The sequence below is a fragment of the Suncus etruscus genome, chromosome 9, assembly GCF_024139225.1.
Source record: "Suncus etruscus isolate mSunEtr1 chromosome 9, mSunEtr1.pri.cur, whole genome shotgun sequence".
NCBI lineage: Eukaryota > Metazoa > Chordata > Mammalia > Eulipotyphla > Soricidae > Suncus > Suncus etruscus.
Window position 1 is genome coordinate 59,628,322 of NC_064856.1, and position 27,790 is coordinate 59,656,111.

At 38.8% G+C, this 27,790-nt stretch overlaps 1 protein-coding gene across 2 annotated transcripts in view; it reads right to left on the minus strand.

The window, feature by feature from the left end:
* SBF2 (SET binding factor 2) overlaps nucleotides 1-27,790 on the minus strand; it is a 394,504-nt gene that overhangs the window by 151,707 nt on the left and 215,007 nt on the right. For both annotated transcript variants that reach the window (XM_049780980.1, XM_049780981.1), the window contains exon 16: nucleotides 22,174-22,323. In XM_049780980.1, coding sequence (XP_049636937.1) covers nucleotides 22,174-22,323 — 150 coding nt within the window. The remainder of the gene's footprint in view (nucleotides 1-22,173; nucleotides 22,324-27,790) is intronic.

The window sequence follows — 27,790 nt, forward strand, 5'->3', positions numbered from 1 at the left end:
CGAATTAAAAAAATTTAAACAATGGTGAACTTTAATTCATGACCAATTAGCAGGGAACAGGCAATCATAAGATATTTAAGAGTTATTTATTATCTTATAAAATGTTTACACATTTCAGTGCGTGTCTCAAACCTGAGCGCCAGTCAAATGTTGATTGCAAAATATAAATATAAAATTCTTTGCAAATCACGTTAGAGACATTCTAAGTTAATTAGGTTGAAAAATGGGAAATTTAAAAAACAATAAGTTTTAACTATTGACGTAGCAACAGCATTCCAGAATAGTGCAATTATCTGTCGGGGAATCAGTCCATAAATATACATCCTGTGGTCCCCTGTGTTTTGGCCACATAATAGCAATGCAGTTACTAACATACCAGGCAATTTATAAACTTGCAAGGACTCGAAAACTTATGCTAGTTTTTTTCTGAATTGTGCTATGCAGTTTACCTTTAATTTTCCTGTTGCAATTAAAGAGTGAGCCTGAAGTCTTAATTTCCTCTGTTTGCTCTTTTAATCTGTGCGTCTTTGAAATGTCATGAATAGTATATCTCTATTTCATAAAAATTTAGCTTCTCTCAAAAAAGAATATATACCATATTTGCCGGAGCATAAGACGACTGGGCATATAAGACGACCCCCTAATTTTGCAGTTAAAACATAGGTTTAGGCCTATATCCGCTGTATCAGACAGAACATTCCTGTGCTGCAACTGTATGTACCACAGTGAGCCAATCACAACAAGCAAAGGTTCAAAGGTTATACTGTAATAGACTTCTTCTCTGACTCTGGCCAATCTGAGCAGGCTTTTTACAGTGTAGATTCGGGTCCAGAACACTGTCTAATTTGCATGCATAAAAAGCCTGCTTGGATTGGCTGAGTTAGAGAGGCGGGCCGAGCAGCCTGGCAGTGATTGGTGCAGGATCGAGTTGGAAAATTCGTTTTGTGGCAATATTCAGACAATTTTCGTTTAGCGGCATATTGAAACATTTTTCGGGATATACTCGGCATATAAGACGACCCCCGATTTTTGGTTGACTTTTTTTGTTTCAAAAGTCGTCTTATATGCCAGAAAATATGGTATATAAAAAGTGGAATTGAAAGACACAATGGGTTATTTTTAGGTGAACAGGGTTTGGGTTACACCTGAAGAGCTCAAGAGTCATTCCGGGCTCTGTGCTGAGGACAACTCCTGTTGGTACTTGGGAAACATCATATGATATTCTTAGGGTTGAACTAAGTTGGCCACTTGCAGAGCAAAGACAGATACTATAAAGTCTCTCTGGCTCATAATTTATGATTTTTTTTTTAGGGTTTGGGGCAGTTTAGGGGCTACACATTGCTCTGATTCAGAATTCACTCTTAATGGTATTTGGCAACGCCTGGGGTAAAAGAAAGTCAGTTTTTAAAAAATTTTGGGGCCACGCTCAGTGGTGCTCAGGGGCTACTCCTGGCTTAGTGTTATGGGCATGCTCCCAATGGTGCTTGGGCTACTAGGTAGTGCTGGGTACTGAATCCTGGCCTCCTGCTTGTGAAGCATGTATGCAGTTTGTTGACTTATATCTCTAGCCAAGAAATTGTTGAGGAAAGTTCATTTTTTAAAAATGTATTGGCAAACCCAGATAACCACAGCAAACTATTTCAGTTAGGGTAGACAAGGGACCACTATGACAATGATAGTTGAAACTTATCCTTCTGGACAAGAACCCTATGCTGGAAGGAAATAAAGTGATAAGCATGATGACGGTACCCCTTCAATAACAGCAGTGCAACCAGTGTTTAAAGAGAAAATAGAGAGAGAGAGAGAGACAAGAGAGAGGAGAGAGAAGAGAATGCCTGCTCCAGAGGCAGGGAAGAGAGGGTGGGAGGGTGGGCATCAGGAAGGATCAAAGAGAAACTATTGATGTTGGTTGTGGGAAATATATACTGGTGAAGGTTGTACATTGTATGACTGTAACTCAACCATGAACAACTTTATATGTGGAAAAATGTATTATGAACAACCTTGTAACCATAGTGCTTAAATAAAAAATATATACTAAAAAAAAGGAAGAGCATGGAACAAGGACAAGACTTTCAAAAGCTCTGATGTTCTATCAGGCTCCACTACTCACATTCCCTACTTTTTCCCCTCACTGTACACATTAACCCACTTTTATCTCTTCTCCATTTTATTCTTCTCCTATTCCTCTATTTATTTATTTATTTATTTATTTATTTATTTATTTTCTGGTTTTTGGGTAATACCCGGCAGCACTCAGGGGTCACTCCTGGCTCTACGCTCAGAAATTGCCCCCAGCAGGCTCAGGGGACCCTCTGGGATGCCGGAATTCGAACCATTGTTCTTCTGCATGCAAGGCAAACGCCTTACCGCTGTGCTATCTCTCCAGCCCCCTATTCCTCTATTTACTTATATGAGATTAATTCACAAAAAGGCCCTCAGACCTATAATTTATTTAACAGACTGGCACTAAATTCTTTAGGCAAAATTCAAGTTGTTTCCCCACAAAATGGATTTTTCTTAAGTGACTTTAATATTGTAGAAAGGCGGAGCACCAGGTGACCTTTACATTTAATCAGTCATTTGGCAGTTATTTGGCAAAAAGTTTTCCAGTCAAACAGAAAATGAGATGGCTGGGGTAGGAGACAGAAGGAGAAAAAAGGAAGCCCCTGGTTAGGCAATGTTTTCTTTGCCCTCTTATCTATGCCCAGAGAAATAGCAGGACAGCAGGGATTTCACGCACATGCACCTGGCTGTGACTAGGAACTCTTGAGGGTACAGGGAGTCATTGGGACACAATATTAGAAAGGCTCAGTGATAAATTACAGAGCAGAAAGAAGCTCCAGCAAAGGGCCACAGGATTCTAGTTGCAGATTTCAGAATGGAAAAGCATACACTGGATAGAGAATAGAGGAGGAACAAGAGTAGGCAAACTTATACTGGGAACAGAATCTGAGGGACAGGATACATGATGTACAATAAATTCACACTTAGACTTAGAACTCAACTTAGACCTCATGTGATCTGACATCAACCATCCAACCCTAAACCCTGGATCTCAACCTTTGAACTGGCACTGTTCCCTGCAGCAGCACCAGAAGTCAAACCCCCCCTGGGGGAGTCCCTAATACCTCTCTGGCACCAACTTGTGCCAGGGTAGGTTCATACAACATCCTGATGACAAGAAAATAACAACAACTTGATCTAAGGGCAGGTTGTCCTACCTCATCACCTTACGGTAAGATGAAATCAGAAGACACTCCATCCTGTGACCTGTGCAAACACCAAGATCACTAATTACAGAAGACTAATTACAACCGTGATGGCGAACCTATGGCATGCGGCCAGTGGTAGCATGCGAAGGCCTTGCAACCTTGCAGCTGGCATGCGGGAAGGTCTGCAATTAAGATATTCAGCACGTGCCATATAATTTTTAGATACTAAAATCTTGTTATTAAGGTTTAATTGATGTGCTGCACTTTTGAGGAAATTTTTTGGTTTTGTGCAGCAGTTTGGGCACTCGGGAACAAAAAGGTTAGCCATCATTGAACTACAACAACTGTGACTGAGCAGAACTTCTGGAACCATAAAAAAGACTCTATCCTAGACTTGTCCTAGGATCTGTGCAAAAACCAAGATCTCTAATTAAAGAGGACTGACTTTGAGAGCCACAACTGAGCAGAACATTTTCTGGCACCATGAAGAAAGACCTTGGGGTTCGACAATGAATATGTCTGGAACCTGTAGTTGGTCTCATGACAGTATGCTTCAAGGGTGGAGACACCCTAAATCTCTTAGGCCAAGGAAATTTCCTTTCTAATTTCTCCAATACTTACTGTGGCTATGCCAAAAAAACCCAGAAAACAAAACAAAACAAAAAAACTTTTCCACATCAGCCCCCACTTTCGTCTTTTTCTTTTATTCTTATTTTAAATTTATATTTATAGCTTCTAGACAGGGGCACCTGTCTGCCTCCCCCCCCCCCCTTTTTCTTTTTTTAAAAGAACCATAGGACATGAATCATCTTGTTCTGCCCCATATTTCTATGTCTTCCTACAAATTGAAAAAAAAAAAAGGTGGATAGTTCCAGGGCAAAGAAGTCTCATGAGCCTTGAGTGGAAATAAAAAATAATCCGACCTAAATACCCAACCCAAAGTCAATGATAACAGAAACAAGAGACCAAAACTATAACAAATTATACACAACAGTTACCTGCTACAATAGCAGTCCAGGGGGCTAAGGGTGGAGGAATGGGATGCATGCTGGGAACAGCGGCTGAGGAAGGTCAACACTGGTGGTGGGAATAGCCCTAATCACTGTCTCTATGTACCTTAAATATAACTATGAGGGGCCGGGAAGGTGGCGCTAGAGGTAAGGTGTCTGCCTTGCAAGCGCTAGCCAAGGATCAGGACCGCGGTTCGATCCCCTGGCGTCCCATATGGTCTCCCCAAGCCAAGGGCGATTTCTGAGCACATAGCCAGGAGTAACCCCTGAGCGTCAAACGGGTGTGGCCCAAAAACCAAAAAAATATATATATATATATATAACTATGAAAGATTGTAATTCACATTGGACTCAATAAAAATTATTAAAAGATTGAGTTTTGTATGTAAGACTTTTGTATGATTTCCAAGAACATACAAACTATAATAAATGCACTTTCATGTTAACACCTTAATTTTTTCAACCAATAAATATAGTTCTACAAAGTAAAAATTTGAATACAGTCCTATCATAAGAAAAGGACGTTTGTCATCAAAGGGATCAAAAACTGAGGAAAATAAGCAGAGCTAATTTAAGTCAGTCTTTATTCCAGCAATAGGAAATGATAACTGGAAGTACTGAAGGTTCTACCATCTGATTGCAATATTCCAACAACACAGAAAAAACTATGAATGAGGAGCATTAGAGATGAACTATACACTGAATAGTCTTATTGTGGATTAATTTCTTTCTTTTCTAATATAATAAATGCCCATCTACACACCATTAGGTTTATTTTGCTTGTTTGTTTTGTTTTTGGGCCACACTGGGTGACACTCAGGAGTTATTCCTGGCTATGTGCTCAGAAATTACTCCTGGCTTGGGGACCATATGGGAAGCCGGGGATCAAACCATGGTCCATCCTAGGCTAGCATGCACAAGGCAGACAGATGCCTTACGCCCTGTGCCACTGCTCCGGCCCCATGCACCATTAGTTTTTTTGTGTTTAATTTCAGCTGCAGTATTTCAGCTATACTGGTATACCCACAACGTTTTATTTTAAGAAAAACATTCAACAGACTGACATCTCTAGGGATGGTCATCTCCTCCAGAGCCTTTGTATTTCCTGAAGTCCTAGCAGCCATGCTGACATTCCAGAACTGATCATGTCTGTCCACTGGCTAATGCTATAGACTCATCTAACTTTCAAAAAAGTGGCAAAACTAGCAGCAAAAACTCATGGTTACACTGGTCTCACAACGGAGACCCTTGGGAAGGGGACAAGGCAAGACACCTGCCTTGCTGAAGCCCCGGCAGCTACACACACACAAACTCTACAACCCTCATAATTTTTATACTGATTCCCAGTAGGAATACATAAAATTAGATATTATAATAGAAGCCACGTAAGCTCTAATAAGCAAAACACAGAATGTTCAACTAGGAGTAAACAGCTTAGTAAATCTTCAGATATGACATAATAACCCCACTGAGAGATGGGGCCATGTTCACAAATTTTCTTTATTGAAGTTTTTGTGTGTGGATAATTTTTGGACAATTTTTTTTTTTGGTAATCATTTAGTCATACCAAGCAATAGTAACTAAATTATTTGTACCTGCCAAGGGGCAGGTTGGGGGAGGTTGGGAAACTGTTATCAAGGGTGGAAGGAATATTAAACTGGTTGTAGGACTGGTGCTAGAAAATATTTAATGCCAGAAATAACTGTATTGTGAGCAACTCTGTAAACCACAGTGTTGAAAATAAAAAAACTTTAATTAAAAAAATTTAATTAAAAAAGAGGAAAGAACAATATTCAAGGGGCAAGGATGATAGTTGAAGGGTCAGAGAAACATGAAAGGAAAGCAAAAGAACCCAAGTCCAATCTCTGGACCTGAATGCCTTCAACATCACTGCACCTAAAGTACCCATATTACCAGGCCTTGGTGTAAAAAGACTGGCCCAATAGTCTGATTTTTACTGGGAGTATACCCAATTCTCCTCAGTAATGCTAGAGAAACTTTTCCTCCAAAAAGCGTTATACTCTGCCTCAAAAGATATTTACAAATTTGAGTTAGTTTATACTAATTTAAATTAAAAATTTTACTTTAAACAGGGCCAAGATGTAGAAAAAGGAGCAAATTGAGTACTCCAGGGACCCCACAACAGAAACCACTTCAAATACAAAATAAAATATGGAATTCTGAGAAAATTCACTGGCAACCCCAGATACCTATTATACCTGGGAGACCCTCTGCTTTGAAATAAAGATTGGGGCCAATTTGCTGATGAAGGAGCATGACCCAAGGGCAGGGGACAATGGCATAGAGATTGCTAAAATGAAGAATTTTCCTGGGAAGAAAAAGGGGCTAATAGGCAGACTAAAATCATTGCCTAAGTCTCATAGGTCCTACTAGTAGTGATTCCTGAGAGCAGAGTTGGAATTAAGACCTGAGCACAACTGGGTGTAGTTCTAAAACAACTACAACAAAATAGAACAGTTAAAATTTTTCTCTGAAAAAATTTGATCTGGAGGCAAAAACTAAACCTGGCACAAATTTGGGACCAGCATTAACAACAGGCCAGCATCAGTGGCCCCTCAGTGCAGGCAGGGAGTTCTGATACCTTTGGTAAGTGAAGCAAGTCTTAGAGCATATCCTGCTATTCCACTGAGAGGAGGGCAGTAGGGGCTGAGTGGCATCTTCCTATCTCAGCAAAACAAAACCAGCCCCCTCCCAATTCCACATCTGACTAGCATTAGGCAGTGAAAGTCTGGAGTCACAAAAGGACTGGCAGAATCTATGGAATGCAAGCAACAAACCTTCCATTGCTTGATGTGCCCCATTCTGACATTGTTTGAATAACTTAACATTTCTTTTGAACCCAGCCCTGGTCAAACTTAGGGTTAGACTCCAGGGAATCCTGGTCAGCTTGAGCCTGGCAATATAAATTTGCAGGTGCCAGCAAATGCAAATACTTTATTAGATACCAGATTTGCTTGGTACTATTAAGAAAAAGTACTATTTTATGAAAAGCCAGAAAGAGTACTACAACTCCAAAATAAAAATGGGTAAGATATATGCAACTCCATAACTTTCCAGCACTAAAATTTATGCTAGTACACATTAATAATCAAATGATTGCAAGCTGAATGACTGGAACTATTAGATTAGTTGGTTGATTTACCTTTTGTTTTTTTTCCCACATCAGACATTCAAAAATCACTGAAACTTTCCTTTGATCAAGTACTTTCTAGGTTCCTGGATCAGAAAGAAACTAAGCAAAATCCTCTCTGCATACTTTCTGCTGTATTATAATTATTATTATTATTATTATTATTATTATTATTTTATTTTGCTTTATGGGCCACACCCTGTAACACTCTTGGCAATGTGCTCAGAATTGCTCCTGGCTTGGGGGACCATATGGGATGCTGGGGGATCGAGCCACGGTCCGTCCAAGATTGGCTGCGTGGAGAGCAAACACCCTACCACTGTGGTATCGCTCAGCCCCACTGTTGTATTATTTTTACTTTCTTGGAAAAGTGCAAGCAAGAACTGAGGAATTACATTTACTGTTGTCAAAAATGTGGAAAGTCAGGGCCGGAGAGATAGCATGGAGGTAAGGTGTTTGCCTTGCATGCAGAAGGATGGTAGTTCGAATCCCAGCTTCCCATACGGTCCCCCGAGTCTGCCAGGAGCGATTTCTGAGCTCTGAGCATAGAGCTAGGAGTAACCCCTGAGTGCTACCGCGTGTGACCCAAAAACCAAAAAAAAAAAAATGTGGAAAGTCTAAACAACTGTTGCAGAAATAAGAAACATAGCCTTAAAAAGAAACAATCTGACAATATCCTTAAAAACAAATAGAGACTAGAGAATTAATGCAGTGGGTAAGGCTCTTGTCTTGTATAGAGCTGACCCATGTTTGACCCCTGGCATCCTATATGGTCCCCTAAACCTTCCAGAAGTAATCCCTGAGTGCAGAACCAGGATTAACCCTTGAGCATCTGTGGGTGAGGCCCCCCAAACAAAAGGTTAATAAAGTAAATAGATATTTAAGCCACAGAAACATAAAACTACCAGTAAATATATATGATCTGAAGCTTTTTTTTTAAGACAAGAAAAATACAGAGGAAGAAAATCTCCATCAATAGGGAAATGCTTGAAAAAAGAAACCCTGATTTGCAGCCAATTATGAAATTATACTTCAAGTAAAAACAATGTCTCTGAGTGAGTCAAAAGATGGTAGTAGGGAAATACTGGAGCACAGGAACACTGATGGAGAGAGTGACACTGGTAGTGAGATTGGTTTTGAAATATTATATACCTAACATTCAATAATCAATAATTTAATAAATTAGGTTGATTAAATAAAAATAATTTTTTAAAAAAGGCTATGAAGTAAATTTGTTTGTGCCTGCTAAAGGAAAAGGCTTGGAAGGGGTAGTTGGACAACTGGGTACATTGGTAGAGGGAAGGTTACACTGGTGATGGGATTGGTACTGGAACACTGAATGTCTGAAACAATTGTAGATAAATGATCTGGTAAATGTCAGTGTTAAAATTAAGAAAAAAAGTAAACCCTGTGATTGTGACATCAACAGAAGAGGAAATAAATCAAATAATTAAAATAAACAAATACATCAAATAAATTAAGAAATCAAATAATATTTTAAAATGGGAAAGTTTTAGAGTAATTCTTAACTATAGGATGAGTCACTCTGGACATCAAAATCATAACACACATGGTAAAATCTTAATTTTCAAAGAAAACATAATACATTCTAACATCTCCTGTCATTGCATGAACAACTAACTTGATGTCATTCACAGTTCCAACATTCAATTGTGCTATATTGCTACAACAGCACCATGTGTTTTTAAATTTGGCTTTTCAAGCTGTTGTGACTAGAAACAAGTACACACTAATGGAGAATAGGAAGGATAGGTAACATAGACAATTTACTACTCCTAGATCTGAGGAACTGTGCAGTACCCAATATAGCACTTTACACTAATAAGCAATTCAAATGTTAAAAATAAAAAAGAAAAGATATAAATGTTTTAAAATTTTATGATCATTAAGTTTTCAAATGACAATTTAGTTGTAAGGATATAAATTCACACTCAGTTGTCCCCAAGTATATAATGAATGAAACTGTTAGTTATTACTTCTGGCCCAGGGTTACCAAAAAATTGCTTAGATACTAAGAACTCTGCTTTCTTAACCTAAACCAGTAGTTCAAAAAGTTAAAAATAACAGGGGCTGAAGAGATAGCACAGCGGTAGGGTCCCTTGCAAAAGGGACCTGGTTCGACTCCTGGCAGCCTCCAGCTTGTCCAGGGCAATTTCTGAGTGCAAAGCCAGTAGTAACCCCTGAGGGCAGTGGGTGTGGCCCAATCAATCAAGCTGAAAAAACAATAAATTTTTAGGGGCCCGAGCAGCAGCAGGTAAGGTGCTTCCTTGCATGAGGCCATCTCAGATTTAATCTCCAGAATAATATATGGCTCTTCAAGTCTTCCAGTTTTGATTCCTGAATGTAGAGACAAAATAAACCCAGAGAACTGCCAGATGTGGCCCTCAAACCAAACCAAATCAAAATTTAAAGTACAGTAGGAAATAATAAAGAGGGCAAAAATTAAAAAGAAAACAAAACTAGGCAGTCAATTTTCAGAATAATAAAACTGAACACAGGCTAGAGAGATAGACAGTACAGCAGGAAGGCTTTGCATCTGGGCAAACTACAAGCCAGGATTAAACCCTGAGCACAGTCAGATGTGGCCTCAAAAGAAAACAAAACAAAACACAAATTAAACTAGCTAAAACATATTTTTTAAAAAAGGGGAAAGTTGGGGGATGGTGCACTTAAGACAATGGTGGATGGAAGCATGATGGTAGATGATGGTATAGAACTGGTTTTCATGTATATAACATTCTGGTCCTATACCTTCTACCACTATCTTCTATCCACCACTCTCTAAGCCCTGAGCACAGTCAGAGGTGTGTCAAATCCAAAAATTAAAAAAAAAATTAGAGAAGGAAGTAGAATAACTGAGTAGACCAATCACAAACAAATAAGAAAACTGTTAGTAATTTAAAAAACTCCTTCAGAAAGAGTCCAGGGTTCAAAGAAGACTCATCTCCTTTACTTCCGAAGCTCTTCTAAAAATTGGAAGAAACAACATATTCAATAGCAAAAACTGAATGTCTTCCCTCTAACTCAAGGTTAGAAATGGGGATGATTTGTTTGAATAAAAATCAGTGGATAGGGTGCTTGCCATGGACATGGCCAACCAGATTTGATCCCTGGCATATCACATGGTCCACTGTACCCACCAGGAGTAATTCCTGATCACCACCAGGAATGGCACCCAAAACAAAAACTAAATAAACAGATGAATAAAACCAGGCACAGGAAAAGTTGTCTTCTTTCATCATATTCACATATTCAACATAGTATTAGAAATTCTACCATAGCTAAGAAAAAGTCAAAGGTATTCTAATTGCAAATAAGTGAAACTATCACTATTTGTAAAAAACATAATATTTTTATAAGAACCTATAGGCATCACCAAAAAATTATTAGAAACAATAGTTGTTTTGTTAATTAATATTGTACCAACATAACAAAGTAGCTGGCTACAAAACCAACATACAAAAATCTGTTGGATTTCTATATGTAAATAACAAACTAGGAGAAAATAATTAAAAGAAACAACTTCATATAAAACTGTGTTTCAAAACACTGCTAGAAATCAATTGAACAGGGCCGAAGAGATAGCATGAAGGCAACGCGTTTGCCTTGCATGCAGAAGAATGGTGGTTCGAATCCCAGCATCCCATATGGTCCCCCGAGCCTGCCAGGAACAATTTCTGAGCATAGAGCCAGGAGTACCGGGTGTGACCCAAAAACCAAAAAATAAATAAATAAATTGAAAAAAAAAAAGTTTTTGAAAGACTTAAACTGAAAATACAAGTAATTATTAAAAGAAATAGAACAACAAGAAATGGAAAATATTTTAAGTTCATGGCTTAGAATAATTAACATTGTCAAAATGACCAACCTAATTAAAGATAAACAACCTGGTCCCTCAATAACTGGCTGATGTGGTTCCCTGCAAAGAAATTAAAGACCTTGGGGCCGGGAAGGTGGCGCTAGAGGTAAGGTGTCTGCCTTACAAGCGCTAGCCAAGGAACGGACCGCGGTTCGATCCCCCGGCGTCCCATATGGTCCCCCCAAGCCAGGGGCGATTTCTGAGCACATAGCCAGGAGTAACCCCTGAGCGTCAAATGGGTGTGGCCCAAAACCAAAAAAAAAAAAAAGAAATTAAAGACCTAAATGAATTAATACGTTTATTTATTGGTAGGAAGATTTTTAAATGATACTATTTATTCCTAAATTAGTCTATGGCTTTAATATAATTTCAAAATTCCAAAATAATTATTGACAGAAGTCAACAGTGATTCTAAAATTAAATAGAAAAGCAAAAAGCATAATTGAGGTATTAGATGTAGGTTTCAAGATATTTCAAAATGTAGCACACTGACTGCCTTACAGATATTAAATTTTATAAAAGCCTAACACCTAAAAAAACCCCACAACCCTAACACCTATAACACTTTTGTTGAAATAGATTAATTAAACGGAAATCTCAAATAGAATCATATATTTATAGGAATGGAATTTATAAAAAGGGGGCCATTGGAAGTAACTATAGAATAACTATGCTATTAAATCATTTTACAGATAGTGATTATTTATTTGAAAAATAAATTTGGTGTCTAGTTAATATAATAAAACACATTAAAATCATATAAAAGCATGGATATAAAATCAACTTTAGATAAAAACTTAAATATGAAAGGTCAAAAGATTAAGGGATGGGCCAGAGGGTAGCACAGCAGTAGGACATTTGTCTTGCATGCAGCTGACCCAGGAAAGACCTGGGTTCGATCCCTGGTGTCCCATATTGTCCCCCAAGCCAGAAGCGATTTCTGAGTGCATAGCCAGGAGTAACTCCTGAGCGTGACAGGGTATGGCCCAAAAACAAACCAAAAAAAAAAAAAATTTAAGGGTTGACATATAAAAAGTAGCCTTTTTAAATTTATTTTACCCACACCCACACTCTTAAGAAAAGCACCCCTTTTTATAGGGATATTAAAATACCTTTTAAGAGACCCAAACTTTAACATTCTAATTTTAAAATGCTTGTTATACTGGCAGGTTCTTTGAGCCAAGGGAGGTGGTATGGGATGCATCTGGAGAACATTGGTGGAAGGAGGTCGACACTAGTAGTGGAACTGGCTCTCATTCATTGTATGTCTAAAACCAAACTATGAAGGACTTTGTAAATCACAATGGTTTCAATAAAATTAAAATTAAAAAACAAATCTATGACCATATGGTAGTGAAGGAATTCTTGTATAAGATATAAAACACAAAATAAAACTGCATTAAAATTATAAACTACTATTTATCCAAATACATCAGGCAGATAAAGAATAGTCAGTTACTAACTAGAAAAAATAGCTAAAACATGAAAATACTATTGTTCAGTAGATATTAAGAACTCATATAAATAAGAATACTAATGCAAAAGAAAAAAGCCCAAAAAAGACTAATACAGGCAAATAGTCATTTCCTTCCAATAAAAGTTATGTAAAATCCCCAAATATGAAGTGTTTCATTTTATTAATTGCTGGGAGAACAAGAATTTTAAGATCAATAACATGTATGCTTTTATAATCAAATACTGGCATTAATTTAAAAATTAAGTATTTATTAAACACCAAAAGTTGATTCAGATGTTCAGCAAGAGAAAATCTCTTTTATTTATAAGTTTGGTTGTAAAGTATAAAGATATATATATAAGGTGTAAGGTATAAAGATGCAGTATTAAAGACAAAAAAGCAAGTAACAATCAAAAATCTGAAGCTGACTAAGAGAGTCCAAGTGACAAAGGTATCCAAAAACTGGAAAAAGGGGGCCTGTGAGGTGGTGCTAGAGGTAAGGTGCCTGCCTTGCAAGTGCTAGCCAAGGAAGGACCGTGGTTCGATCCCCCGTTGTCCCATATGGTCCCACCAAACCAGGGGCAATTTCTGAGCGCTTAGCCAGGAGTAACCCCTGAGCATCAAATATGTGTGGACAAAAAACAAAAAAACAAAAGCAAAACAAAACAAACTTTGGAAAAGGATAGGGCAATTCTAGATGTTGATTGCATGGTTTTCATGCCAGGGATTGGAGTAGAGAATAAATTATAGTTAGGGGGAAAATGGTGAGTAGGAAGTGACTTTGCTTAAAGGCCACTTCTGCTTAGATTATTCTCAATAAAAAGTGAACCAAAGAACGATAAAGAAGAAAGATCATATATATGGTACAGGCGGGGGTTGGGTGGGGAGGAGGGAGATTTGGGACTTGGGTGATGGGAATGTTGCACTGGTGATGGGTGGTGTTCCTTTTATGACTGAAACCCAAACACAATCATGTATGTAATCAAGGTGTTTAAATAAAAAAAAAAATTAAAAAAAAATAAATTAAAAAAAAAAAGAAAAGAAAAAGTCTTTGAATGAAAAAAAAAAAAATTTTTTTTTCCTCTCAGTTGGCCACTTTGTGTAAAGAACTGTCTTCTAATGCCCTATCTTGAGGGCAGGCTGCCAGAGTTCTGGGAGTTTAAGGAAGCAAGTTAGCCTGTTTTATCCATATCTGACATACAATTAACCTCCCTTTTTTTGGGCAACAAAATGATATATCTGCCAGTCAGACCTAATGTCTCCCAGGCCAACAATGTCCTTTCTTTTTTAAAGGGAACAGACTTCATATCTTCTGCCAGTAAAGAGAGGCAGCCTTTTGGTTATACAGAATTGGAAAAGAGTTTTAGAGGAATCCAACTACAACTTTAGAATTCTTTAGAATTGCAGTTCTGAAGATATATGAGGATGATTCAAAGTATCCACTCCCATTTTTTTTTTTTTTTTTTTGGTTTTTGGTTTTTGGGCCACACCTGGTGGTACTCAGGGGTTACTCCTGGCTCAGAAATAGCTCCTGGCAGGCACAGGGGACCATATGGGACACCGGGATTCGAACCAACCACCTTTGGTCCTGGATCGGCTGCTTGCAAGGCAAACACCGCTGTGCTATCTCTCGGGGCCCCACTCCCATTTTAGTTGGAAAAAAATAAAATCTTTCTTGGGCCAGCTAAGTAAAAATCATCTATAACCTTTCATATTTCAAAATATTGCTCTTTTATGTTTTGCCTACGCACTTATACACTAAAGAGAAATCTACTTTTGTTGTAGTAGTAAGTAGTAGCAGCTGAGGTTATTTCAGAATGTTCACTTTAACTCAAGTTTATCTGCTTCTCTCATCTCCTCTCCCATATTTCCATGATACACTTCGTGACATGAAAATATCTTTCTATTTTTAAAAGCACATACTTATTTCTACTATTAATTTCTACTAACGTGAAATCAGGTAGCATAAATGTTTTAATTTAAGTCATTGTCAAGATAATTTTAAAATTATTTTTACATTAAATTAAAAATATTAACATACTATGATTTATAGTTATTCATAGCTGAGTTTCAGTATACAATGTTCTAACATCAATCCCATCACCAGTACATCAGGTTCCCTTCATTACCCAGCCTTGACAATTTTAAGTTTGATTGTGGTTTGGATCTTGTGTTTATAGTATTGTTGGCTCTGCACTTTAGATTCATACAGATAAAACACTTCTACAGCACTTATAAATACCTGAGACCCCTATCTACTATCACAGTTATCTCCAGTTTATTTCTATAATCTGGGGCTAAGGACAGACTGGATATTCCTCATTTGTTTCTCATTATTTTTCTATGTAACACAGATAAATGAGATCATCCACCTTTTTCTGACTCATTACACTTAAGATATCATGTAGTTCTATCCAAGTTGCAGCAAACTGCATGATTTCACTGTTCCTTGCAGCAACATATTATTCTTTTGTATCTTTATACAAAGATTATCCATTTATCTAATACAAGTATCCCAGACTGATTCCATATTCTAGCTATTATGCTGAATACTGGCATTCATATGTCCTTTTTGGCCTGGGGACAGATAAATAGAAAGTGGAAATTGCTGGGTTGTATAACAGATCTATTCTTTTCTGAGAAACCTCTATATTGTTTTCCACAGGGATTGCAACATTCCCACCTTTCATAAGAGATCCCATTGACACTCAGGGGTTACTTCTGGCTATGTGCTTAGAAATTGCTCCTGGCTTGGGGGACCATATAGGACTCTGGGGATCGAACCAAGGTCCGTCCTGGGTTAGCCGCGTGCAAGGCAAACGTCCTACCACTGTGCCATTGCTCTTGCCCCACGATCCATTTTGAACCAACTTTTGTGTATAGTTTCTTTCCTTTCCTTTTTTAATAAAAATGACAAGGGGCCGGAGTGGTAGCGCAAGGGGTAAGGCATCTGCCTTGCCCGCGCTAGCCTAGGATGGACAGTGGTTCGATTCCTCTGCATCCCACATGGTCCCCAAGCCAGGAGCGATTTCTGAGCACATAGCCAGTAGTAACCCCTGAGAGTCACCAGGTGTGGCTCAAAAACAAACAAACAAAATAAAATGTGGTCACCCAGTTTTCTCAATACTATTTATTAAAGAACCTATCTTGACTCTACTTCCTGTAACTAGCTCCTCTGTTGAAAACTAGTTGACCCTAGACCTGGAGATTTGTCTTTGGATACTAACGTCTAACCCAGTAATCAGAGAATCTATTCTTATTCCAATACCATGCTCTTTTGATAACTGTAGATTTGTAATATAAATTCAAGTTACCTAGGTAATGAGCTACCTTTTAATTTCTATTTTCTAAGTATGGCTTTGGCTATTCAGAATATTTGATTTTATAGAAACCTTATAACTGATCACCCTAAGTCCTTGAAGTTTGTTAAAATTTATATTTTGTTTTGGTTTTGGTTCATGCCCGGTGGTGCTCAGGACTTATTCCTTGCCCTGTGTTCAGGAGTCATTCCTGCAGGGTTTAAGGGCTCAAAGGAAATGTGGGAGATCAAATCCAGGTCAACTGCACACAAGGCAAGCACCCTTCTTGCTGTACTATCACTCTGGCCCACAAAATGTCAAGACTTGGATTGGGATTGCATTTAATCTATAAAGTATTTTAGGTAGGGTGGTCATTTTGATAATACTGATTCTTCCAATCCAAGAATCTGGTATGTTTTCCCATTTTATAAGATCTTTTATCTCTACTACTGTGCTTTATAATTTTCACGGATTAGATATTTTCACATCCTGTATTGAGTCCTAGGTACTTTTTTAGACACTATTTTGAATGGAGTAGGCTCTCAGGTCTCTCTCTTTTTTTTTTTTTTTTTTTTGTTTTGTTTTGGTTTTTGGGTCACACCCGGCAGCACTCAGGGGTTACTTCTGGCTCTATGCTCAGGAATCACTCCTGGCAGGCTCAGGGGACCATATGGGAATGATGGGATTCGAACCACCGACCTTCTGCATGAAAGGCAAACGCCTTACCTCCATGCTATCTCTCTGGCCCCATGGTCTCTCTTTTAATTCACTATTTGCATATAGTAATAATGCAGGTTTTTGCTTGTTAACTTTGTAGTCAGATGTTTTGCTGTGTTGGTTTATTTTTTCAAGGATCTTTTTGTGAACTCTTCAGGTCTCCTAAGTGTATTATCTGCAAATAGTGACTATTTGACTGCTTTACCAATTTAAATCTTTAATTTTTCTTTTTTTTGGGGGGAGGGGTGATATATAGCTGTGCCCAGGGATATTTCCTGGTGGTGTTGGAGATCAAACCCAGATTAGCCCATGTAAGCCAATTGTCTTCATACTACCTCCTCTCTAGTTCTGATTTCATTTTCTTGCCTGACTGCTGTTTCTAGGGCTTCATATACCATTTGAAAACTAATGGAAACAGTGGACACCAGTGCCTTGTGCCTGGTCTAAGAGGGAATGGCTTCAGTTTTTCACTGAGAATTATATGGCCATTACTTCAAAGAAGCTATTAGAAAAGATTTCTGTTTCTTTAATATTTTGGAAGAAACTGAACAGGTAGTAAAACTTCCTTAAAGCTTTAATAACTCTGCAGTGAACCCATCTAAACCAGGACTTTTGTGCTTGGGATAATTTTGGGGAAGGGGCATATCATATGTTGCTAAAGACTTATTCCTGGGGGCCGGGCGGTGGCGCTCGAGGTAAGGTGCCTGCCTTACCTGCGCTAGCCTAGGAGACGGACCGCGGTTCGATCCCCTGGCGTCCCATATGGTCCCCCAAGCCAGGAGCGACTTCTGAGCGCATAGCCAGGAGTAACCCCTGAGCGTCACCGGGTGTGGCCCAAAAACCAAAAAAAAAAAAAAAAAAAAAAAAGACTTATTCCTGGATCTATATTCATAAAATCACTCCTGGTGGTGCTTGGGGAACCATATGTGGTGCCAGGGATTGAAGAATCTGGGTTGGCTGTGTGCAAGTCATGTGCCCTACTATCTCTCTTCAGCCCCATGTTCTTGGAGAGATTTTTTTTTTTTACTTTTTCCATTTCCTTATTTGAGACTGGCTCATTTAGGTTTTCCACTTTATTACATGATTCTAAGAATCTAAGATTCTAAGAACAGATAGCACAGTGGCATTTGCCTTGCAAAGCAGCCGATCCAGGACCAAAGGTGGTTGGTTTGAATCCCGGTGTCCCATATGGTCCCCCGTGCCTGCCAGGAGCTATTTCTGAGCAGACAGCCAGGAGTAATCCCTGAGCATCGCTGGGTGTGGCCCAAACACCAAAAAAAAAAAAAAAAAAAAAAATTCTAAGAACAGAATAGAGTTGTTCATCATAAACTCTCATGATATTTTGGATTTCTTTTTTTCTTTCTTTTCGTTCTTTATTTTGTTTTGTGGCCACACCCAGCTGTGCTCAAGGTTTACTCCTGATCCTGTGTTCAGGAATTACTCCTTGCAGGCTCAGGGGACTAATATGGAGTACCGGGGGTTGACCCCAGCTCCCCTACATGCAAGGTAAGTATTGTAACCATTATACTATTTTCTCCAGCATTAATATCTTGGTTTCTGAGGGGCCTATTATTAATTTCTCCCTTTTCGACTTTGCTCCAAATTAAGCATTTTATCTTTATTTTTTCTTTGTGAATCTAGCTAAAGGTTTACTTATTTATTCTAAAAATTTTGGGATGGGATCAAATCTGGCAGTGCTCAAGGCTTACTTCTGACTCTGTTCAGGGATTACTCCTGGTGGGGTTTAAGGGAATATATGTGGTAACAAGGATTGAACTCAAGTTGTTATTATGCAAGGCAAACATCCTACTTACTGTACTATTGCTTTGGCCCTCTAAATTATTTACTCTTTTGAAGAACAAGCTCCTGGTTTCATGGAGCTTTCTTTGTATTGCTTTCATGAATTCTATATTGGAAGTAATCGGTTTTCATTGTATTTGGGATAATTCTTTGCTGGTGCTTGACACTGATGGACTAGAAGTATCTCTGAATTGGTTTCTTAACCTACCTGTTCTTCACTCAGGGGGTGGTCTTTCTCTTTACAATAAAGACCTTGGGTCTCAGGGAGAAGTTGCTTGTGGTTTTTGTTTCCATGGCTACTTTATCTGCCTCCTAGCATCTCTTGTTAGTGAGCAGAAGGCTTGTGGTAGAATTTTCCTCAAGCTTTTTTATTCCCTTCAATTTGTGTGGATTATTTCTTATGTTGGTGTTTGCTCCCCAGTCCCTCGGGATTGGAGCAGGAGGCTACTTGCGTCACTATATCATTGATTTCTGCTTTAATTTTTATTTTTTCTTCCTTGTACTATGTTTTTTTGGTTCTGGGGTTTTGATTTTGTTTTGTTTTTGATGGGCCACACCTGGCAATGCTTGGGGGTTATTCCTGGTTCTACACTTAGGAATTACTTCTATAACAATATGGTATGCCAGGAATTGAAATGAGATCAGTGGCAAACAAGTCAAATGCCCTAGCTACTATACTATTGCTATGGCACCCAATGTGTTGCTTTTGGGATTCATTTGTTGTTTCTCCTATAGGTGCCTATTGGTGTCTAATATGTCTATTTAGATAACTGATTTAAGATTTTTCTTATTTCCTAATATTGGCCAGTATTGCTATAAATTTTCCCTTAGTACAGCCTTTGCTTTGTCCACAGATTCTGATAGTTTGCTTCTTTATTCTCAAGTTTCCAAAAAACTTTTTATTTCTTCCTGGATTTCCTTTTTGATTCAATTTTATTTAGCAGTGTTTTCTTTAGCTACTGTCTGTTGGGAGTTTTTTCTTTCTTTTTTTTTTTGTTTTGTTTTTTGGGCCATACCAGTTGAAGGTCAGGGGTTATTCCTGGCTATGCACTCAGAAATCTCTCCTGGCTTGGGGAACCATATGGGATACCGGGGGGTTGAACCATGGTCCATCTTATGTTAGCCTCATGCAAGGCAAACGCCGTACCACTGTGCCACCACTCTGGCCTCTTCCATCTTCTTTTTATAATTCATTTCTGCCATCATAGCACTGTGGTGTGAGAGGATGTTTTTTATTATTTCTGTATTCATAAGTATATCTATGTTAAATTATGTCCTATTATCAAGATCATTTTGACCATACTAAATTCTTTGCAATGCCCTAAAATTTTTAGAATAACCTTTTCAATTTCTAGAAAAAAGTATATCATAATTGATTGAAATTATATTCAATTTATAGATCAATTTATGATGTTACATCTAAGCAATACTGTCTTCCATATACTTTGTATTTTCACTTTTAATGACCATATAATGTAGACATACCTAGGAGAAATCTGTAACCTCAATAAGTCAGACCTTTAAAACTTTATTTTGGGGGGGCCAGAGAGATAGCACAGCAGTAGTATGTTTGCCTTGCACACAGCTGATCCAGGACGATGATAGTTCAAATCTGGACATCCCCTATGGTCCCAGAGCCTGCTAGGAGCGATTTCTGTGTGCAGAGCCAGGAGTAACCACTGGGCGCTGCCAGGTGTGACCCAAAAACCAAAACAAAACAAAAAAACTTTTAGCATTGAAAAGTAGAAAAAGCTGATAAACAAAATAGCCTTTTGACAGTACTCATATTCCATTTACTTTTCCCTTGAGAACAAGAAAGAAAAACTTCAAAAATCAAGAAAAGCAAAAATTACTAAAGGTTTTGAAGCACCAGTTACAAATTAATTCATTTCATTAATGTTACTTTCGTAAAACACCAACACAGATGTTTGACCTCTCTGCTTTTGTGAAAAACTGTTCAGAATGCCACTATAAGAATATGAAAAAATAAATCTCTAGTTGGTAATAAATAATCCATTAAAATAAAGTATTGGCTCCCCACCAGCCATGCACACTTCATTGCAAGTGCCATCCCAACCTGGTACCCACCCCGCCCCGAAGAGCCTGTGGATAGTACATCAACAGAGGTGAGCTTGCTTATCAAATTTGTAATATAACTTAATATTTTTCAAGAGAAAATAAAGAAGACTGAATATTTATGACAATTAACAAATGGTAAGACTGTTTATCCCATTAGTTGTAGAACATTCACAAATTTAGTATATTTTACCAATTGTTAAATTGTAAAAAAGAAGAAAATGTTCTCAATTAAGAGGAATCAGGTCATTATATCTGCATTTAGCCATATACATAGACTCAGACTATTCTTGAAAGAGAAGTAAATCAAGCCATGAAATTATGGGTACAATAGCCCTGGAGCTGAAAGTTGGCAATATTGATTGGTAAGGTGGATCAAGTCCCTGCCCTGCCTAAGCTACACCAGTTGTACCCATCACTCACAATTAACTCTTTATTAATAGCCCTGCATTAGCTGTCAGGAAAGATGAAGTCATGAAATTTTCCTATACATGGATGTACATGAAAACTGTTATGCTGAGTGAAAAAAGCCAGAGGGAGAGAGATAGACGCAGAATAGTCTCACTCATCTATGGGTTTTAAGAAAAATGAAAGACATTTTTGCAATAATTCTCAGATACAAAAGAGAGAAGGGCTGGAAGGTCTAACTACGATATGAAGCTCACCACAAAGAGTGGTGAGTGCAGTTAGAAAAAATAATTACACTAACAACTACCATGACAATGATAATGAGGAGGAGAAGTAGAATGCCTGTCATGAATACAGGCAGGGGGTGGGAGAGGAGGGAGATCAGGGGCATTGGCGGTGGAAATGTTGCACTGGTGAAGGGGGGTGTTCTAAAGAAAATAAATGGCCCTTCATTCATCTAATGCTCTCTTCAGGGAAACCAGTATGACCAAAACTCCTAGGCTGGTATTTGATCTGACATGATGGGTCTATTTTAGAGTGATTGTAGGCACCCTGTCCCAGCATACCATATCCCCCCAGTCCCCCAACACCAATTTCTTCATTCCCTACCACCCCCTGCCTTCTTATACTTCCAGAAGGCCTGGTAGCGGAAAACATGCCCCCAAAACACAGTTACCTGCCTGCACATGTCTGGCACAAAAGGCAATTTCAGAGCAATAATGCTTGGAATTTCTATTTTTTAAATAGCACAGATTCAATTTTTAATAGTATTATCCCTGTCCAAACACACCAATTTAGATGTCAACATGCTTTTTGTTGTTGTTGTTGTTGCTTTTGGGCCACACCCAGTGATGCTCAGGGGTCCCTCATGGCTCTACACTCAGAAATCGCTCCTGGCGGCTTGGGGGACCATATAGGATGCCGGGATTTGAACCACTGTCCTTCTGCATGCAAGGGAAATGCCCTACCTCCAGGCTATCTCTCCGGCCTCTACTCTTATTTTCCTTTCTTTTCTTTTATGATTAAATTTTTTTTCACTCTCTCTCACTTTCCTGGAACAAATATAGTATCAACATGTCAACTATGTGATATTTAGTATTTAAATAAAATTTTATTTGTACATATATAAAAGAAAAATCATATGAAAGAACTAAAACTTACCTGTAGAGTACAGTTCATCATCCTTATGATGTAGTCAAACTGCTGGTGATCTAATATTGCCCTATTTTGCTGGACATGCAGTCCCAGCTCATCTGTGAGACACTGTCTTGCTGCCTTTCCTTTAAGGGCTCTCAATGCAGCAGGAAGGGTCTGAGAGTAAAAGAGGCAGAAATGAACATAATTTACTATTAGAAAAACATTCATGATCCAGCTATACCACTCCTAGGGAGATACACCCCAGGAACTCAAAAATGCAATACAAAAATCCCTTCCTCACACCTATATTCATCACAGCACTATTTACAATTGCCAGACTCTGTAAACAACCAAGATCCCCTTCACAGATGAATTGCTATGAAACTATGCTACATACACACACGAATATTATGCAGCTGTCAGGAGAAATGAAGTCATGAAACTTTCCTATACATGGATGTACATGGAATCTATTATGCTGAGTGAAATTAGTCAGAGGGAGAGAGAGACACACAGAATAGTCTCACTCATCTATGGGTTTTAAGAAAAATTAAAGACATTGAAATAATTCCCAGAGGTGAGGGCCGGAACAACCGGCTCAAGATATGAAGCTCAAAGAATGGTGAGTGCAGTTAGAGAAATAAGTACACTGAGAACTAGCATAACAATGTCAATGAGTGAGGGAAGTAGAAAGTCTGTCTCAAATACCATCTGGGTGGGAGGAGATGGGAGCATTGGTGATGAGAATGTTGCACTGGTGAAGGGGGATGTTCTTTTTGTAACTGAAACCAAACTACAATCATGTTTGTAATCACGATGTTTAAATAAAGGTATTATTTAAAAAAATAAAATTATTTAAAATAAAGAAAAACACTTCAATAACAGTGAAAATTCTAAGTGCATCCTGTTAAATTGTTCAACTGTTATTAGTAGAGTTAAATTCCTAAAATAAAGCTGATTTACTTTTTCAAATATATGATATATGGATTTGTGGTTAATTTATTTGTAAAGCAACATGAATAATAGAATTAGTTTACATTAACTTCACTGAAAGAAATCATTAAGTTTTGATGACCAAACTTAGGTCACAAAAATCACTGTTTCTAATCATGAAAATAAGGTCACAGCAATTAGAGAACACTTTCACATAACAGCTAGCTACACCTACAAGGCAAGAATAAACATAAAACACAAATGACTTTAAAGTGGTTACCAACTTAAGCACTATTCTTTTTTTGTACATGACTAGAAAATTCTATCATTTTGTCTCACTTAAATAGCATAGTAAAACAAAGAAGTTAGAGCAATAGAGAGAAATCTACGTTATACATTGAACCATTTACTTCACTGCCCATAACAATGCCTTTTCCAGTAGAGTGCAATTCATTTATTTCCTTTATATAAGTTAAAGTTTAGTTAATTTCAATAATGTAAATACTAAACAAAAGAGTAAATATAAAGGGTAAAAGTCTGAGAAGAGGAAGATATAATGCTATTATAAAAAAATAAGATATGGGTCATCGTGTTTGTATTTGGCCAGCTCCATAGATTCATTATATACATCAACTGTGTAACTGAAAATGGCAATCCTGGAGGAGAGCGTGGGCCAAGTCCTCACCCTGCCCCACCAGCTGCACCCACCACCTATAACTGCTGCTTTGACAATTGTTCAGCATCATCATTCATCTATAACTCTCTGCATAGATATCAATATGACAAAATCTGCCAGTAATTGGGCTGAAATCACCAAGACTTTTTTTGGAGTGTGTGAGGGCACTCCACCACCTCACTTTCTTGTACTTCTGGAAACCTTGGCAGCTAAAAGAATGCACAAAAACACAGTACTATGTTTATTATGTCTGCATTTGGCCAGCTCCATATTCACTCTATTCTTGAAAGAGATATGGACCAAACTGTGAAAAATTATGGATACAGTGGCTGTGCAGCTGAAAATCTTGGGAGGAGAGGGCAAGCTAATTCCCTGCCCTGTAACCACTACCTACAAAAGCTGCTCTGACAAAGGCCCAGATTCACCCCTCATCTTCAGCTCTCTGCAAAGGAACCCATCTGTCCAGAACTCCAGGTATGCCAGTATTTGGGTTGATATCATTATGGCTTTTTTGAGTGATTGCCAGTACCCTCCCCACCTTCCCACCCATGCCTTGTTGTACTTTTGGAAAGCCGAAACCATAACCCACAAAAGCTGTAGTATCAGAGTGCTGGTATTCTTCGTACAGTTATATTTGAGGCAAAATAACACCTTCAATTTTGGGGGTGGGATGGGGTACACATCCAGTGGTGCTGAAGGCTTAGTCCTTAGTGTAGGAATTACTTCTGTCAGTGCTCAAGGAATGATATGAAATGTTGGGGATCGAACCCAGGTTGGCTGTGTGCAAGGCAAATATCCTACCCATAGTATAACTGATCTGGCCCCAACTCTAATATTTTTGATACCATCATCACCAGAGAAACACACCGATTTAGATGCCAATGTGTATCTGAAGCCACCTAATGTTCAGAAACAAAAGTAGTAATAGAATGATGAACTGGTAAAAAGAGCTTGTAAACCTTCTGACATTGAAAAACCGGCTAAGCTTTGCAAAAGCCGGCTCCCTGTGTGTGACACCAGGCGGGGAAAATCCGCGAAAGTACACCGGCCCAGTGGGGCTCAACTGTGAAAGACTGTGAGTGTGACCTGTCTATGTCTGTCTACTGTCCTCTTGCGTGAAACTCTTGCGAGTGGGGCAAGGAGAGGCTCCAGAAACCTCGCTCGCCCAGACGCCATTTTCAGGGAGGGACTTCAGAGCATAAAAACCGGCTAAGCTTTGCAAAAGGCGGCTCCCTGTGTGTGACACCAGGCGGGGAAAATCCGCGAAAGTACACCGGCCCAGTGGGGCTCAACTGTGAAAGACTGTGAGTGTGACCTGTCTATGTCTGTCTACTGTCCTCTTGCGTGAAACTCTTGCGAGTGGGGCAAGGAGAGGCTCCAGAAACCTCGCTCGCCCAGACGCCATTTTCAGGGAGGGACTTCAGAGCATAAAAACCGGCTAAGCTTTGCAAAAGCCGGCTCCCTGTGTGTGACACCAGGCGGGGAAAATCCGCGAAAGTACACCGGCCCAGTGGGGCTCAACTGTGAAAAACTGTGAGTGTGACCTGTCTATGTCTGTCTACTGTCCACTCTTCCGAGTGGGGCAAAAAGAGGCTCCAGAGGAGCACGGCCGCTCCGCTCCGCTACGCGGCCGTGCACTAATTCTAAGGAAAGAACTCCATTGCAACAAGAAGGAAAAATCACACTAAGAACGGCGCTATATCACAGAAGCAAACATTTCTCTCTGGACTGTCTTCTCTGTTGCATGCTCGGGCCTAAGATTTGACCCAGTGTGAGGCTTCATCCATGGAGGACTCCCCTCCCTTAGAGGCAAGTCAGCCCATCCAGAAAGGGAGGAGCCAGAGGAGTGTGCTGCCTACATCATATAGACAATGAATACCACCACAACACGTAGAAAAACCCACAATACAAGTGTGACAATGGGGAAACAACGCAGGCCAGCATCAGACATAGAGAATGAAGATGACAATTCTGAGGACCAGATAACGACTGACCAACTAATCAACCTCTCAGATAAGGACTTTAGACTAGCAATATGGAAGGTGCTCAACAGACTCCAAGAAACCATGGATCGAGTTGAACAGAACACTAATAAGAACCAAGAAAATATGAAGGCAGAAATCACAAAACTCCAAACTGAAATAACATGTCAACTAACAGGACTGAAAAAGTCAGTAAACGAAGTGAATGACAAAATGGATAAGCTCTGGGACAGGGTATCAGAAGCTGAGAATAGACTTGGTGCTGTGGAAGATGAGATACATAACAATTCCATACAGCAGGAGAGATTGGACAAAAAACTTAAAGCAAATGAGCAGACAATGGAAAAATTAGTCAAAGAATGGGAACAGACGAAAATAGAAGTCTATGATAAGATCAACAGAAACAACTTAAGAATCATTGGAGTCCCAGAGACCCAGGAAGAAAATATCCAGGAAGAATCAATGGTCAAGAACATCATTAAAGAGAAACTTCCAGAGCTAAAGAATATATGTGATCAAATCCTGCATGCCCGAAGAGTACCAACCAAAAGAGACCCCAGAAAAACCACCCCAAGACACATCCTAGTCACAATGACAAATCCCACAGATAGAGACAGAATTCTGAAAACAGCAAGATCAAAAGGGGAAATCACGTTCAAGCAAGCTTCCCTGAGATTTACAGCAGACCTGTCACCAGAAACACTCAATGCCAGAAAGCAGTGGTGGGATATTGTGTCAAGACTGAATGAAATGAATGCTTCACCCAGAATACTATACCCAGCAAAACTCACTTTCCGGTTTGACGGAAGAATACATGGTTTCACAGACAAAAAACAGCTCAGAAACTTCACAGACACAAAACCAGTCTTAAGAGAAAAACTGAAAGACCTAATCTAAGACAAGACTACCCAAAAGACACACCAAATTTTGAAATAAAGATGGCGTTAAATCCCAGGACAATTCTTTCTCTCAACATCAATGGACTAAATGCACCAGTTAAGAGACACAGAGTGGCTAAATGGATCAAAAAACTCAATCCAACCTTCTGCTGCCTACAAGAAACACACCTGAATAGTCAGAACAAACATAGACTCAAAATAAAAGGCTGGAGAAAAATTATCCAAGCAAACAACACCCATAAAAAAGCTGGAGTGGCCATACTAATATCAGATAATGCAAACTTTATACTCAGGAAGGTTGTAAGGGACAAAGACGGACATTTTATATTAATCAAGGGGTACGTAGAGCAGGAAGAATTCACTCTCCTAAACATATATGCACCAAATGAGGGGCCAGCAAAATATTTAATACAACTGTTGACAAATCTGAAAAATAATATCAACAACAACACAATAATTGTGGGGGACCTTAACACGGCTTTGTCAACACTGGACAGGTCAACCAGACTGAAACCCAACAAGAATATACTAGACCTGAGGAGAGAAATGGAAGAAAGAGGCCTAGTGGATATATATAGGACACTCCATCCCCAGAAATCTGGATACACATTCTTCTCCAATGTACATGGGACATTCTCCAGGATAGACTACATGCTTGCACATAAAACATACCTCCATAAGATCAAGAGGATAGAAATTTTGCAGACTACCTTCGCTGACCACAAGGCTCTGAAATTATTTGTGAACTCCAAAGGGACTCAGAAGAAACACTTTAACACCTGGAAGTTAAACAGCCTCATGCTCAATAACCAGTGGATCCGAGATGAAATCAAGGAGGAAATAAAAAGGTTCCTGGAAACAAATGACAATAAAGACACAAACTCTCAGAACTTATGGGACACAGCAAAAGCAGTACTGAGAGGAAAATTTATAGCTTTGCAAGCACACATCAGGAAGGAAGAAGGAGCTTACCTGAGTAGCTTAATGACACAGCTAATAGAACTAGAAAATGCTCAACAAAAGGACCCAAGAATAGGAAGACAGAAGGAAATAACAAAGCTGAGAGCAGAAATCAACGAAGTGGAAACTCAAAAAACAATCCAAAAGATCAACGAAAGCAGAAGTTGGTTCTTTGAAAAAGTAAACAAGAT